Raw genomic sequence first — 16,252 nt, 5'->3', positions numbered from 1 at the left:
TACAGAAAACACGCGAGGACCACTACGCATGTTGTGCATGCTCCTCGAACTTTGCACCTTACATTTCTTTTACCTCTATCATTGAGGGGAGGGCGCGTTTTATTTTTCACATATTAGCCTGATAAGAATCTGAGAAATTCGCTCTCACCATGCCAGATAAAAATTATTTCCTCTCACTACACGCGTTCCTGGTACACACTGCTGGTAAATACAGTTTATACGGTCAAACCTGTGGATACCCTGCTGCATGAACGGAATTCCACCGAGGAAAGGGTTCTTGACTGTGCGTCGAATTATTGCTAAAAAATTCACATTTTCATGAGTTGCTTGTAGCTAACACATGGAAACCGCAAGGTGCTTTATCGTCATGGTCTCACAAGGACATAGCTGAAAAAACTCAGAATCTGGGGAAACTCAAGGCCATGACCAGGACACTACCTGTGGTTAGCTGCTTTTGGAAAATAATGCCCGCTGTCTTATGTGTAAACGTTACTATTAAATCAAAGCGGAAGCATATCACCTAGATCTAGGTGATATGCTTCTGATCGGAGTTAATCGCTTCTAATTAACATGCTTCTGATCAAAGTTGATTAAAATGTTGTTATAAAGTAGCTTCATGTCTATATACTAGATTTTTTGCTTGCGATGACCTCTATATGTTTTTGTTAAATCACAGAGAATGACTGTCCAGATAATTCTTATTGTAACTATTGGAAAAATTTGGGATATTGTCGACATGGAAGCGCGCATTACACATTTATGAGAGCGTACTGTCCAGCCACATGCCGCTTGTGTGGTAAGTAAAATATTAGATAACGTATGCGAAATTTGGATCTGAGCGAAAAGAAATGGCACGAATCTTCCTAAAATCTGGCCCAGAAACACAATCTTGGCCATTTTCTTGTAGGCTTTTTCACCTCTCTTGTAAGCTTAGGGCCTAGAAGAGAGCACAAAAATCAAATCTGTTTGCTACAGCCAATTGGATAACAAATTTTGAGCGTGAAATTTTGATAAAATTCAGTTAAGTTTGAAGGCTTACAAGACCTGTCAAAATTGTTGAGTAGTCAAACAGCACCTGACCACTGAACGAAAACTGACCGATATTACACCTGGTCTCTCTTGATGCGGATCAAACACCCCCGGGGGTACTCCCTTCAGTGAGCTATATAGGCACGTGCGGCCCCAAAGGGTGTGGTTTTTGAGCGGTTTCGGTCTGAAAAATAGTATGTCTCACTGAGTCTGGCTTGGCATTAAGGATTTTGATTACAAGGAACTATATTTTTCTTTCGTATCAACGTTGTAGCTCTACTCAAATGGTTCGGCCGATGGTAGCCATTTCTGGTTAGCTGCGGTCATATTGTTAGAGCCGTGTACTAATTTTAGAAGTCTGAAATGAGGTATCGATTTTTGGCTCTGGTCTGAAATAGGGTGTGGAAAATCACACTTTTTGGTCTGAAATAGGGTAAGGGTTCCAAGTTTCGGGCTGCACGCCCCTATCACAAACTTTGAGGAGTACCTCCTCTTGGATCAAATAATGAGGCTCAACAATTTCGTCACCGTTTGACTGTTATGTTGAATAGGATTACTTTATCCCTCATTCCGTGCCATGCCATGTGTAATAATCTTACATGTTATCTGATCTTATCTCTACGTCTTCAAGGTTGCTTCCCTCAGGCAGATAAAGTGTCAGTCTGTGCTTACTGGAAAACGGCCGGTTATTGCCAGCCTAACAGCCGACACTATCAGTATATGTTGACCAACTGTCAAACAACATGCGGCTTTTGTTACAGTAAGTTTCTTTCCAGATAATTTCTACGCAGGAAGCATAGAAACGTTGAAGCGCAATTAAAATTCAAAAATTCATCATAATTCTTGGAGACTCCATTCGTATTTCGATAATTCAGGAACAAAAAAACGATTACTTTTGAGAGATCACCGACGAAACGACAATTTTAGTGTTTGGAGCGACGATTTGCACTTGAATGAAACGAGCCTCAGCGAGCAGTAAATTGGTAAACTAATGTTGTATACATAGTGGCAATTGAGCTATTATGATCAAATCGAGTATTTCGGGAAAATAAGTTAAATAATAAGCTTGTACCTCTAATAAAAGGAAAAAAGGCTCTTACGAGAAATAAAGATACAAATAATAAGAAGATATAATTTATATACCTATACATGTATGTCATTAATGATAGAAAGGTCAGTAACGAAAACAGCTTTGCACGAAGTCTCAGAGATTCCAATCCTGACCACTGAGATGCTCAAGAAAAAAATAAACGACAATATTACGTCCCCACCACATACCCTGACATGACTATCAAGTGCTTTCCTCTTGTTTTTTTAGAATCACCAGCGACTGAGAGTAAGCCTTCGCCTGATCCTTCCACCTCCACGGGATCAACTACCACTTATAACCTCTCAGTTACTAGTAAACTGCCTGCTACCTCCAATGCTACAACCACTAGCAAAACAAGTACCATATCCTTTCCTTCGACCATGGGTGAACCTAGTACCATTTGGAATCCTTCTACCACTAACGAACAGAGTACTGCAGTTAAACCTCTGACTACCAGTAAAACAACAGTGGTCTCAAGCCCTGCAACCGCCAGTAGACCAGCTGCAACATCCCAACCTTCCACACCACCCACAAATCTGACAGCGGAAGGTATGCCAAGTTGGTAGATGTTTTACTGATTAATTTACACTGTTTTATTGTTACTGTACGCAATTTTGGATTTTGTAGCAAATGTCTGCTTGAAAGCACACAACGACAGACGCGCACTGCATGGAGCAAGTCCACTGATCTGGGATGACACACTGGCGCAGCATGCTCAGGTCTGGGCTGATCACTTGGCTGTTACAGGGAAAATTCGTCATGACCCAGATCTGGATGAGGAAGGAGAAAACCTGGCTTTGTTTCAAGGACACCTTACCGCAGACTGTACGGACGCTCTAGTAGGATGGTAAGTTAACTGACATTGCCATTTTGGCCTGAAATTTAGTTTTGAATTTTTAGTACATAGATGGTTTTTTGATATCGCAAGGAAAGATAATATTAAATCATGGACATATGAACTACATTTACTATTTATTGACAGAGAAAACTCGTCTTCTGCCACAGGTACGACCACGAGGAGCCAAAGTATAATTACGAAAAGCCGGGATTTTCTCCTGAAACCGGTCATTTCACGCAGGTAAACTCATCCAAAATAAATATTGTAGCGTTAATGTATCAATGTTAAATATCTCAGATACATCTGGCTGGTAAAAGCTAGATTTTCTAAAGCTGTATCTTTTCACTGTTTAGTTATAGATTATTTCACCTCCAAACGTTTAAACACACCAAGTGTTCCCTTTGTCCATCCACAGGTTGTGTGGAAAGCTACCACAGCAGTGGGAGTGGCCCAGGCTGCTGTCGGTTCAGGCTCTTCAAAACAAATCTTCATTGTGGCTCGTTATCGTCCGAGAGGAAACTTTTTAAGAATTTTTAAAGAGAACGTGGGTAACAAGCGAGCTAGCGGAACAGTTCCAACAACTGCTGGTCCCTCGCCTATCAGAATGCAAAGCACAACATTGCTACCACCGACGCCCCTCTCGAGTCTAACATCTGTAGGTGGGTAATATTTTCTATGTGTACGAATAAGCTTTTCCCTTGCAGGAAAGACCTAAACCCTCTCGAGGTGGCTTAGGCAGCCGGTGTTTAAATCCAGATCACGGGCTAACGCTATTATTGTAATTGTAGTTTGATACTGAAAAGCCCCGAGGGGTGTATTATAATAAGCATTTAAATTCCCTTTACTAGATGTTTCTCGTCACATTTTGGAACAGTAAAATGTGAACGGAATCCATGTAATAAACTTCTTCTTAACGTTCATTAGCCCGTGTTTGCTTAGTCGTTACCAGAAATACCTTACGCGATTGCTGATCTCCCAGCTGTACGGCCCTTACAGTCGTTTAATAAGGAGGAAATACCAGTAACATTTTATGTCCCATTTTGGTTGGATAGAAAATGCCTGCTTGAAAGCACACAACGACAGACGCGCACTGCATGGATCTGGTCCGCTGATCTGGGATGATAAACTAGTGCAGCATGCTCAGGTCTGGGCTGATCATTTAGCTGCAACAGCGAAAATGCGTCATGACCCAGACCTGGAAGGGGAGGGAGAAAACCTGGCTTTGTTTGTAGGATATCAAACCGCAGACTGTACGGACGCTTTGGAAGGATGGTAAGTTTTTTAGCAGCTAAAATGTTAGTCCAGCATCTATTACTGCATGGAAAGAGGCACTGTGTGCATAGTGAAGAGCCTAAGAATCATCAAACACGAAGGCAAAAGCAGCAAAAGCCGGATACGAACACTCGACCAGGGATCTCAGTCTAGCATATTACGTACCATCTATTCAACGTTTTTTCTTCCACACATGCAGTCGCAGAATACATCACTCGAAAACATATCAAACAATAAAGACCGTATTTGACCACTTTTCAAAACATCGAGAAGAGAGTTGGAAATACGACGCGTAGAAAATTAAACGGTACGAATGTATGCTAATTAAGATCAGATATCCAAACACCGTCACGGTCATGATTTCCTTTGTTTAAACTTGATGAATTATTAACGAGTTTGAGAAGTTGTGTAGAAAATGTGGTAGCTCAGCACTACGTCATTAATCATGTTACGTCACCAGATCGCACGTCAGAAAGATACGATACTTACGTAGTCATTTGTTACATTAAATTGTTCTTTTCTTTTCTGACAGGTACGACAGTGAAGAGCCGAAGTATGATTACAAGAATCCTGGTTTTTCACAAGAGGCTGGTCATTTTACGCAGGTAGGCAACTAATTGTGGGAGGTGCGGTGGCCTCATGGTTAGTGCGCTGTACTCCGGATCGAGCGGTCCGGGTTCGAATCCTAGCCGGGGACACTGTGTTGTGTTCTTGGGCAAGACACTTTACTCTCACAGTGCCTCTCTCCACCCAGGTGTATCATGAAATGGGTACCAGCGAGTTTAATGCTGGGGGAAGCCCTGCGATGGACTAGCATCCCATCCAGGGGGTAGCACAAATAGTCCTAGTTGCTTCATGTTACAGAAACCAGAGATAAGCGCCGGCCTGATGGGCCACTTGGCTTGTATGCAGACTTTACCTTTTGACCTATACAACTAAACAGCTGCTATAGCGACTAATGAAACTCAAGACTGAAACATTGCCCGAAAGACGAACATAGACACAGATTCGAGGACCGTTTGGAAATGTTGATGACTATTTTGAAGCCAAGAGCTTTGGTGTACATTTAACAGTGAGCCAATACTAGTGCTTTATGTTTTTCTTACAAATTTTGGCATTTGAAAAACTACATCGTTTCAATTCCCAATAATAGATTGGTCCCTCTGGATTGGCCCGGTAAAATTTTCTGTACATTCAGACACCTTGGAATGCTACCCGGAAGACAATACTGTTTCCATCGTGTATTTTCGGGAGGAAAAAATTGACGCTGCAAAACCTGTATTGTCCAAATAACATTTCACTCATTGACCATTGGGATAATCAGTTTATAACTATGGAATTAAATTGTATAAATTATATTAATTTTATTAATTATATAAATCATACCCAATAAAATATGCATACAGTTAATTCAGTTTTTGAACATAAGGTAGGTCGATACGTACATAGGCTATAATAATTTTGTTCTCGACTTTCTAGGTTGTGTGGAAAGCCACCAAAGCGGTAGGGGTGGCGCAAGCTTCAGCAGGTTCAGGATATTCAAAACAGATCTTCATTGTGGCACGTTATCGACCAGGAGGAAACTTTATAGGAATGTTCAAAGAAAACGTTGGGGAGAAGCGATCGAGTTAAAGGTGTATACCCCATAAATTTTGTTTGCTTGTTAGATGGTTTATTCGTTTTACGTGAGATTTGATGGAACCCCAAAACAGAGATATGTACACACGAAGGTTTTACTTTCTTGTCGTTTTTTGGCCTTTATTTATTAGAACGGAAATACTGAGCTGACAGCAAAAGCAGTCAGTTGGTCCAAGAACAGACAGCTTAAATGAATGAAAAAATGAGCCGAAAAGTTAGAAGTACCTGAGAATCGATGTGCAGCCCTTCAAAGACATGAACTATGTGTGATTGATTACTTTTCTGACTGACTGGCCGACTGGCTGACTGACTGACTAACAGACAGACAGATTGACACGCCGATTAACCGACAGACAGACAAACAGCTAGGCAAACAGACACACAGACAGACGGAAAAACAGACGGAGAGAAAACAAGACAGACTGCTTGCCTGCCTGCTTGTCAAACTGACTGACTGATGATTGACTGATGTATGGTCACCAATAGACCGACTGACTGACTGACTGACTGACTGACTGACTCACTCACTCACTCACTCCTTGAAGGACGGACGGACGAACAGACAGACAGACAGTCAGACAGACAGACTGACTGACTGGCTGACTGACTGATAGACGGACGGACGTACAGACAGACTGACTAACTGGCAGACAGACTGACTGGCTGACTGACGGATGGACGGACTGACGCAGTGAGTCAATGTTCCACTGGCCCGTTGATTAAAAGATGATTTTAAAAAAATATACAACTTGATAACCAGTGGCTATCGTAATTGTTTTCAGGACCGGCGGAATAATCGAAAGAAAGGATTACTTGGGATTTAAAGATAAGTGGATACAAGACGTCGTACATTGCAATCTTGTTTCCTTTATTGCAAGTACAGTAAATACGCTTTGCATATTATGCACGAGCCACAGCAGTAAAATTATTGTTCCATGATATATCTGGTAATATTTACCAGTTGTCTAAAAGAATCTACAGTCAATATACGTTAATAGGAAAACCATCATTTCTTAAACAAATATCAGTTATATATTTAGAATTGTCAAATACAACAGTATTCATAACCAATAAAGAGTTATTATTCAGCGTAAAAGTTTATCGTTCACTAGCACTACTGGTAGAGTCTGAGTAAGACATGAAATCAGAGACAACACTGCAAGACACAGAAAGAGCAAAAGTTACAAATTAATCGTGTACTTCCCCCAAGTTAATATTAACTTACGATAGGTTACTAGGGTAACACGAAAACTGCGTGATGGTTTTGTTTCTCGATCAGGTGAATGGGATTATAAAAGATACTTCTGCAGAGACAAGAAAAATAAGAATTAATACGATATCAACCTTCTCCTTCCCCTTCCCAAGCCTCTCTAAGCCTCAATCCAAAAAAAATCCTGTCACCCAAGTTTGTTTTCTTTTGGTAAGAGTCATTTAAGGAAATCTGGGAAGCCAGATTTAAAAGTTTGCGTTTGAGATTTATACGTTCCCAATCAATTATTCTGATCCTTTCCAAAATCAGCCCAAGATGAATGTCATATTGACATATGGACGCTTTTCATTCAACCAAAAATTCCAAAAATTTCGAAACGGGAACAAATGGTAAAGAAATTTCCGAAAAGCGAACCATTTAACAGAAAATTCCCGAAATTCCAGGAGGGAAGATCAAATGGAATGGAAATTTCTGATAAGAAATTTCCAAAAATTTCGATATATCTCGCTCTTTTCCGGAAATTCCGGAAAAAAATTGCTCCATTCGTCACTGGAAATTTCCGAAAATTCTCATCGAATGGAAAGCGTCATGTATTTCTACTCACCGTTTCATTTCAGAGCCATGCCGCTCTATCCAACTTGTTGTTTAAATCTCCCGTCATAATTTCCTGGAGGCGAGTAGCGTGCCACGATGTAAGTCGTGGTCCAGAAACCATGCTTTACAGAAGCAATCCCCACGCCCAATTTCTTAGTAGACTTCCACACAATCTGATACGGAAAAATGAATGTTTCGGTATATCTTACTTTGTATATTCTTGACTAGTTCGCCCTGGCAGGGTATTTTAGACAAAAAAATAGTCATAGCTTATGTGTAGCCGTACCCACTTACTCTCGAAAGAAAAACGTTTTTCCTCGGAGGGTGGGTACGGCTACAAAGTAGGCTAGGACTCTGCAATCAATCCTTCGATGAAAGCATCATCACAAATGAAATTAGTCTAATATTTACCTAGAATTATCGTTTAGAAAGTTGAGAAATGCTCGTAAATGTTAAGCTTGATAAAAACCCCGGAAATAGCCAGCGGGTGAGTGGTTCAAGCTTTAAAAAAATTCCGAATTCGATCTCTTCTGAACAAGACTAAGAAAAACCCGTTACTTTTTTCTTATCAGTCGGACTCTATGCAACTAAGCCACATGCAACTAATGGTAGCTAAGTCATCATGATGAAGTCTAACTGTGGCACAGTTCCCGCATACTGCTAGGATACACTAGAATTCTTAGTTTCTTCTCAAACTCATTAATAATTCATCAAGTTTAAACAAAAGAAATCATGACCGTGACGTTGTTTGGATATCTGATCTTAATTAGCATAGATTTTTACGATTTTAATTCTCCGTTTTCTCCTTAGTTTTTGTTTTTATTGAGAAGATATATCAAACACTCAAGACTGTGTCTGACCACATTTCCAAACACCTCGAAGTTCGTCAAAAATACTTCGCTACCCGTCGTACTTTCAACTCTCATCTCGGTGTTTGGAAATGTGATCAAAGAGTGTGTTTCGTTTTTGATATATTACTTGAAATCTACACGGCTTAAATGAATTAACTTCTCGCACCTGTGTAAAATGTCCGATTTGAGCATCTACGTCAAAAATAGAATTTGGAGGACTCCAGAAGGGATAGTCGGACACTTCTCCATACCTGAGATTCAAGCAGAGGAAGGCCAAATTAGTGAAAGAGTGAGCTAACTCGTAATAGTATATTCTCAGCTCCGACTATTGCATTTCTAGCTCTCTGATTGGCTCAAAAACTCCGACTATGAGCCATTAGTCGGAGTTTTACCTTATATGGAAAACAGTGCGCCAAGTTTAAAAATTTTCCGCTCTGTAAAATTGTTGAAATAAAAATCGGCGGCAAAAACCCGATTAAGAATATACTAAAACAATTATTCCATTCGACCTTGTTGGATATGAAGTGATCATAACCAACTCGCGCTACGCGCTCGTTGGTTATTTATCACTTCATATCCAACGCGGTTTCATGGAATAATTGTTAAATATCTGTAAGGTACCAGTTAACTACTCATTTGAATCCCGTATTTTGATCAATAGTCAGTTTTCTACTTTCTTTGTACAAGTAGCAGTAATGTGTCTTCAAAAACTCACAATTACTGTACTGCTAGCTAGACTGACACTGTATCAATGCAGTGTAATACAGTCTGTTCTTTTAAGAAACTACATGGGAAGGAGGGCTTAAAAAAGTGGGGGTGGCTAATTAGAGAGGAGAAACTTGGTGCGGGGGTAGGGAGGTTGAGGGAGGACTAACAACACATCTCCGTTGCCCACATCAGTAAATTAAGGACAGGGCATATCCAGTTCCTGTAAATATTCTTGTATCCGATGAAATCATATCTAAAACAGACTTTCCAGAAAATGTGATTTCTGCCATTCTTCATGAGCGCTGATGGACGGGGTTTGCCAGGTTCTAAGTTTCTATGCGTCCACGACAGAAATGCCACACAGTTAATTAATCTGCATTTCAGCAGTTCAAACGTTCAACATCTCTTATGTCAGGGTGGGTTTCTTTGGAAGATATGGACTAGGATCATTGATCCAAGAACACTTGTATTATGGTACACCAAAGGAACCGGTTACTACTTAGCCAGGGTGAATTCCTCGATTCCTTTGATGCGCTTTGTTCCGAGTGATCTTGAATCGTTAATCCTGAACCGGATGATCCCAAAGAAACGCACCTTTCGAGGATGACCATAAATTCAACGTGTATACCCATAATATGCATAAGTAAATACTGTAAATAACCCCGGCAAGATGAAGAGCTTTTAGCTTTCAACTTACCAGGCCTCCACTGCTTCCTTGCATGTTGCTGGCTTCGAGCTAGGGGTAGATGACTCGTAAAGATTTTCTCCGTCGTCGTTGGTTAGCGAATGCTCCATAATTTTCCTGGTTGCAAGGTCTAAAGCCCAATCTTGAGCCTCTCTAGCCAATGAGCTATCCCAGGTCAGCGGTCTGGCCCCGTGCAAAGTACGCTTGGAATTATGGGCTTTAAGGCATTCATAGATGTTCACTGTCGATTAAAATGAATTCGTTTAGTTTTGTGACCGCCAGGAATGACAAACAAGATAAATGTTTTGAATATACCTTTAACAACGTGAGGTTTGGGCGGCGGAGTAGGACGAGCTGCGAAAAAAAAATGGATCGAATCACTTTACGTCTTTTCTTTGTAAGTTAATCATAACAAGTTTTGAATTTCGATCGTTGTTTGTTTGCTTGTGTGCTGTTTGTTTGTTTGTTTGTTTCACCTTAATCAGCTTGTCAAACGTAATGGAGACCAAAAGTATACTAAAAGAAACAAATTAATACTGATGCCAGAAGAGATGCTTGACGAGTTAGCTAAGGGGTCTCTGATGAGTCCCTTGGCAGGGACGAAACAAACGTATGTAAGGCTAGCCAATGTAAAATTCTCACACATTTTTGAAGTTGAATGGCATATTACGCAATTGGGAATCCTTATGTGATTTAAGGCCAGATTACCACCATCATTTTTATGCTAGCGGGACTGCAAACGCGATGTTTGACGAGTTAGCTGAAAGGTCTCTGATGAGTCCCCTGGCAAGGACAAAACATACGTATGTAAGGCTAGCCATTGTAAAATTCTCACACTTTTTTCAAGAAGAGAAATACTCCTAATATTAGAACTTCTTTATATATAGACTATACACGAGAAATCAGTTCCTCGGTTAGACCAAAATTTAGCGAAATTTGTAGAACTGAACCCTGACATAACGATCCCCATTTACAACTGACACAACCCATCGGGCCAAACACATACAAATAAACACACAAACAAACAAATGAATGTTATCGTGTGGAATACAAAACAGGTAACGAAGCTGAAATACAACTGTAAAGAACTGTAAACTTTTATGTTTCTGACAAACCTTGACAGAGTTCACAACTGGCTGGACACATCTTCGTCACATATTGATAATAATTTTGGCCAGGTAAACAGAAGCCTAACTTCTTCCAGTGTCGACAGCCAGCATTTTTATCACCTCCTCCCTCAGGACAAACTTGAAAAACAAAAACCATTCAGTGTTTTGAGACACTGAACTACATACAGCTGAACCACATACAACTGTATTTTAAAAATGTTCCTCCATTTCAGTGTTTTATCCGGCTTGAATCATGCATCAAGCCTTTTACGCCAAAATTGAAAAGACCTTAAAGCGAAACTTTTAAAATATCGAAAATTCGAACAGTAGTGACCGGTGAATTTGACCTGAATGATCGCACAATAGGATTTCCTGCACAGCCTTAAAACGTTAAAACCCCTATGAACAGAACTGTAAAGAAGAGCTGCTCAATACAGCGTTCATTTAAATGCTCAAAGTATGGTTTTATCCACTCACGAGCAATCTAAATTAGATTTATAAAGGTAGACACTCTCATTGGATGAGTAACTGAGGTGGCTTTAAAGCTTATTTTTACCTGAAAAGTGGAGAAAATTCCATTTCTGCTATTTCATTCCCAAGATATAGGGTGAAAATGACATGAAAAACGCCTTACACAGATTCAAGGAATAACGAAAAATAAAAGAATTTGCGATTTCCTCAACTTGGAGCTGGCTCCCGGCTAGATTCTTGGATTATAATTTTGACTAAACTGACATTTTGGTAGATTCAAAGGTTTCCCTTTTTATTATTTAAAGCAACACTATCGTTTGTGTATTTAAAGAAACTTACGGCCTTTCTTTGCGATGGCCCAAGAGTTCATCGGAAGCAACAAACCATTCTTGGGATAGCGACATTCACACACGAAGGACAACATCGCCATAAGAAGAAACTTCATCATCGTCTTCAAAGCCATCTACGAAAGCAGTGAGAAATGTCGAGTTAGTTCAATTTTAGAGTGGTGCTTGCTTGTCGTCTTGAGATCTACGCTGTATGAACGACTACCCGCAGTAGAAATCCTGTGAACTATCTGTCGGTTTTATAGTCGTCGAAGTTATCAATCCGTCTTTAGTTGAGAGTGCTGCAATTAGAAAAACACTTGAGATCAAATAGGTTTTTTTGTTAACCATTTTTAGTCCTTTGTTTCTGGCCTGATCACGCATTCGGAAAAACGGACAAAACAACAACAACAACAAAATAACGCGGTCTTCGAAGAATGGAACTTGCCTTTTCACGGCTGAACTTCATGTGCCAAGGGAGGATGATCTACTCTAGCTCTCTTGTATATGCTGATTTACTCTGACCTTAAATGTTCTTCTTCAACGTGATATTAATTTCATGCTATCCTTAATACGACATATATCTTTAATTTACGGAATATTATTGACAGAAGTCGATAACACTTTTTATTGGAATGTGTTAGCTGCCTGTATGATTTCTCACGCAACACTATTCTGCTGACAAAAAATAAACATCTTCTTTTTCTTTCGTAAATCCAGCTCATGTGATCCAATGTATAAATGAGCTAAACAGCTTGGCTTTTAGTTTGATTTCTGATATATGTTATGCTGGCTCTCTGTAAGAAAGGAATTTAATACGCAGAATTGTTATTTTGGTGGTGGGATTAAAAAAACATAAAACATACAAGAAAGAAGAAAAGTTGAGTACACATAAAGACACCAATCTTCACTCTTCTATTAAGCATTAAGGTGGCTCCATAGGGTAATCCTTTATCCCGTTGCATGCGCGCGCCGATGTGTTTTGAATATACTGTACGTTTTTGCATTCGTTTTTACAACCAGTCCTTTCAAACTTATTAAATGTAATAAGCAATGATGTATTAGTGATTTACTATCATCTCTGCTAAAATCATGGCTTGAATGAAAAATCCCCGAATGGCTTCTTCGAAATCTTCCAAAATTCTCACAGTACATTGAATCCGGCGGGATACGAATTTTAAACACTGAAAACATAGATTTTCCTGAAAAAAAGCACTGCTTATCGCCTTAAAGTTGGTAATTAAATTAAACGCCATAGGGAGGATGAGAGGCTGACATTTCGAGTGTTAGCCCGTCGGCATAATAAAGTCTTTGCTCTGATGAAGGGCAAACCGGCTAACCAACCATATCACTTGATTGTCCAGCTATGCGTGACAATTTTGTTTCTGGAATGAATTAAGGTTAATGTTCTTAGTTTTGTTGCTCGTTACGGCTGACGTCCTCTTAATTACGGTTTTAGCAAAGAATACTCACGATAATCGTTAGGCAAACTTAAGCTCACACAAATTAAAGCTATTGACCGAAATAAAAAAGGGAATATCCACTGCTTTTAACTGCGAACTACTGGGCCATGGCGCGACTACGTTAGTTCCAATTCACTTATTTTGGCGGGAATCTTATTTGACGCGCGTAAGGCATAAACTCTCCAAACTGTTTTGTCTCTTTCAAATGCTATTGCATGTTTTCTCGGTTGAACTGCGTTTATTTCTGTTATTTTACACTTGGCATTATGTACCCAACATTTGTTTGACTATTACAGTTTCGAGCTTTTTAATCAAGCAATGGTTTTATTTCTTACTTTGACAGCCATATATCTTGCCATTATACGTATATTACACCTGGAATAAACGCTTGCATGAGGGCTCACTCCATTTGGCTAATCCGGGGTTCATTCGGTACTCGGCGTTTAAACAGATCGAGAACAAACAGTGTAAGATAACCAGAAGATTACAGTTGATCAGTAAGTCAAATAGCTCAGTTTAGCTCTGTGTAAACAATTCTTACTCTTGTGTGACGTTGTTCAGCAGGTATAAAATAACTTCAGATGTTAACCTCGCGACGATAACGAATCAATTAACAGGCAGTCCATAAGCTTGTCAGTAGCGTTTATCGACTTTATCGGCGTACCGAATCAGGCAAGATTAGTATATAGCTTGGAAATGCATGCCTGGTCTATTTCTTGAGTAAGAAATGGGAAAACTTTATACTTCATAGAAATCAAGTGCTCCCACATTCGCAGTAATAAGCTAATACATACACTGAATTAAAATTGAATTTATATCACTTAACAACTTAGGAATATATTTTTCTTTATCAATCCTGGTCTACATAAATGTTCACCATCTCCAAGACTTCAATTTTGTAACTGAGAGAAAATTTCCAATTCAACTTTTCAACAGGAACTGCCTTGACGGTCTTTTGTATGTAATCCGCAGAACTCGATTATAGATAAACCTGTTGGTTTTGCAGTGTATATGCTTACACGGTAAATCTATATGAACTTACGAAGTCGAAATCGATTTCGCAAACGAGCATTATAAAAATAATCGAACGAACTTCTGATTGGAATCGAAGTTAAAAAAGCACCATTTGTTTTCTTGTGTGCATTCTCTTAGCTTGTCGTGTTGTTAACCCGTTCCTTATTTTTGGCGGGAAAATTGTTGCGCATGAGTAAACATTACTCCTGAATCTAGAACACCTCAGCCTAATCGCCCATTTATTGTGGGTTGCATAGTGAAAAATATCAGACCCTGTAAGTTAAAATTCATTTATCTCTATGCTTTTTTAAAATTTACCCGGGAAGTTCAAAGTGTAATTTATCAACCTGTTGTTACGCTGTTCAACGATGTCTCAGCTAATGAAATCTAAAAATTGCTCGCCAGAAATTAAATATTATGTATTAAACTACTACGTGAATAACCTCTTACCTTTAAACTGTCGGAAGCAATAAGCTTGTCGACTAAGCGATTCGCTGGTTCAAGTGTACCTCTTAGAAATAATTTTTTGAGACTGGCAACCTCCTGTGCAAGCTTGTGTTGTATGAATCTTGCCGAAGTACTATTTCAAAAACGAGTGCGAGTGTTTCATCACCATTTCCAAACACGAGAAAACAGATGAAAGCACGAGGCCGCTTCGGCCGAGTGCCTTTATTGTTTTAGAGTGTTTGGAAATCGTGATGAAACAGGTTGCACGAGTTTTTGACATGACTTCTCCGAAGAAACAATACAAAATTATGCAGTGTTGCATTTTTCCCATTTTTCTTTTTTTTCTACGAAAACAACTTCTTGTGTATAATTAATGCGCCTCTATAATCCAAATAAAAATCTAGAACTTTTGCAAATTAAAGTTTACGTATTCACCAATATGTAAACTTTTGTTATTTCAGTGAAACAAGCTATCTCAGGCAATGAGTTACGCGTTTTGCGTTTGTTGTGGCTTTTTTCCCGCGCATTTTGTCAGATGCAGCGTAGTGTGCAGTTTAGTAATTTAGACGTTCCTGGGACCCCACAGGATCTTGCCCCTTAAATTGGCGGAATCTCATGTTTATGTGCAAAATCAGCCATAAACGGCGCGCCAGACATGTTTGTTTGACTTTTTCTTTTAATCTCCAAACTTAAAGACGTCATTCCTGGTAAACGTCGAAAAGTTCCTCTTTCTGTCATTCGATCTTGTTCTTCCTCTGTCAAATATTTTTTGCCCTCTTGCATGCTACGCTGTTTGATGAGGCACATCAAAGTAGCTGACGACTGTCTGTCTCTTAATTAAAGTTAAAACATTACCTCAGGAAATGCATGTAATAATAAATTAAGCCTTTCTTTAGCTAGTTCAGTCCTGTCATGTTTTTCATCCATTTAGATTAATGCTAATAGTATGCCTAAGACCTGCATGATAGGGGCATAACGTTGCTTACCATATTTCAGCTTAATCAACGATGCCGTGAATTCCGCTTAGAATGTATAAACCAAAGAACGCTTTTCCTTCCTCTAAACGGTAAATTCCTGAAATTATTTAATTCCCTGACCTTCTTAATTTACCAGTCTACACATGTTTGGACGCAAGCCGTAAACTGACCGGTTTGCAGCTGTAAATGGCAAGCAACCTTATACTATGCTCATTTCTCCCACTGACATGCCGTAGATAACAAGTGGAACTAATTTTCTTGATAAGGAACTCTGGTCGTAACATTTCAAGGTGCAGCCTCTCCTGTGAGCGGAGATGGGGTATACACACGCTATTTCGGTCAACACCGTGATAATTTTTGTGACATGATACTGATACTCTTGACATAAGTGAAGTAAATTTCCAAAACGCAGGCGTAACATATGGCACAAGTTCGCATTGCGCTTTCAAAAAAGCGAAGCATCACTATTTTAGAGTCATATTTAAAAGGGAAACACTACGGGTACTTCCGTGGATTCTGTCCTTCTGTAG

General features: G+C 39.5%; 2 protein-coding genes across 2 annotated transcripts; one reads left to right on the top strand and one right to left on the bottom strand.

Moving 5' to 3' along the window:
- The first annotated feature begins 3,972 nt into the window (after positions 1 to 3,972).
- LOC110065532 (ectin-like) lies at positions 3,973 to 6,963 on the top strand. The gene is made up of 4 exons (XM_089280058.1): positions 3,973 to 4,229; positions 4,762 to 4,834; positions 5,709 to 5,863; positions 6,650 to 6,963. The coding sequence occupies exons 1-3, from the start codon at positions 3,988 to 3,990 to the stop codon at positions 5,859 to 5,861; spliced, it is 468 nt and encodes a 155-aa protein (XP_089136184.1). The 5' UTR covers positions 3,973 to 3,987; the 3' UTR covers positions 5,862 to 5,863; positions 6,650 to 6,963.
- LOC110065522 (Golgi-associated plant pathogenesis-related protein 1-like) lies at positions 6,715 to 15,862 on the bottom strand. Its single transcript, XM_020772677.2, has 8 exons — positions 15,732 to 15,862; positions 11,835 to 11,958; positions 11,031 to 11,162; positions 10,231 to 10,269; positions 9,928 to 10,156; positions 8,689 to 8,773; positions 7,682 to 7,844; positions 6,715 to 7,023 (listed from the first exon to the last, which is right to left on the bottom strand). Exons 1-7 carry the CDS (start codon positions 15,732 to 15,734, stop codon positions 7,707 to 7,709), a joined length of 750 nt encoding a protein of 249 aa, XP_020628336.2. The 5' UTR covers positions 15,735 to 15,862; the 3' UTR covers positions 6,715 to 7,023; positions 7,682 to 7,706.
- Between the last annotated feature and the right edge of the window lie 390 nt (positions 15,863 to 16,252).

Source organism: Orbicella faveolata, unplaced genomic scaffold (genome assembly GCF_042242905.1).
Source record: "Orbicella faveolata isolate gen_17 unplaced genomic scaffold, um_ofav_v1 contig_47, whole genome shotgun sequence".
Classification (NCBI taxonomy): domain Eukaryota; kingdom Metazoa; phylum Cnidaria; class Anthozoa; order Scleractinia; family Merulinidae; genus Orbicella; species Orbicella faveolata.
Note: the sequence above shows the minus strand (reverse complement) of the source record. Positions and strands in the feature narration are given on the sequence as shown.

What these genes read in the sequence shown, in the direction of transcription:
- LOC110065532 (XM_089280058.1), top strand. Translation starts at nt 3,988, where the DNA reads ATGTCCCATTTTGGTTGGATAGAAAATGCCTGCTTGAAAGCACACAAC. An exon ending in ACGGACGCTTTGGAAGGATG is followed by an intron (nt 4,230 to 4,761) that starts GTAAGTTTTTTA and finishes CTTTTCTGACAG; the next exon opens with GTACGACAGTGAAGAGCCGA. An exon ending in AGGCTGGTCATTTTACGCAG is followed by an intron (nt 4,835 to 5,708) that starts GTAGGCAACTAA and finishes TCGACTTTCTAG; the next exon opens with GTTGTGTGGAAAGCCACCAA.
- LOC110065522 (XM_020772677.2), bottom strand. An exon ending in CAGTTGTGAACTCTGTCAAG is followed by an intron (nt 10,270 to 11,030) that starts GTTTGTCAGAAA and finishes TTTTTTTCGCAG; the next exon opens with CTCGTCCTACTCCGCCGCCC. An exon ending in CAAACCTCACGTTGTTAAAG is followed by an intron (nt 10,157 to 10,230) that starts GTATATTCAAAA and finishes TTTAATCGACAG; the next exon opens with TGAACATCTATGAATGCCTT.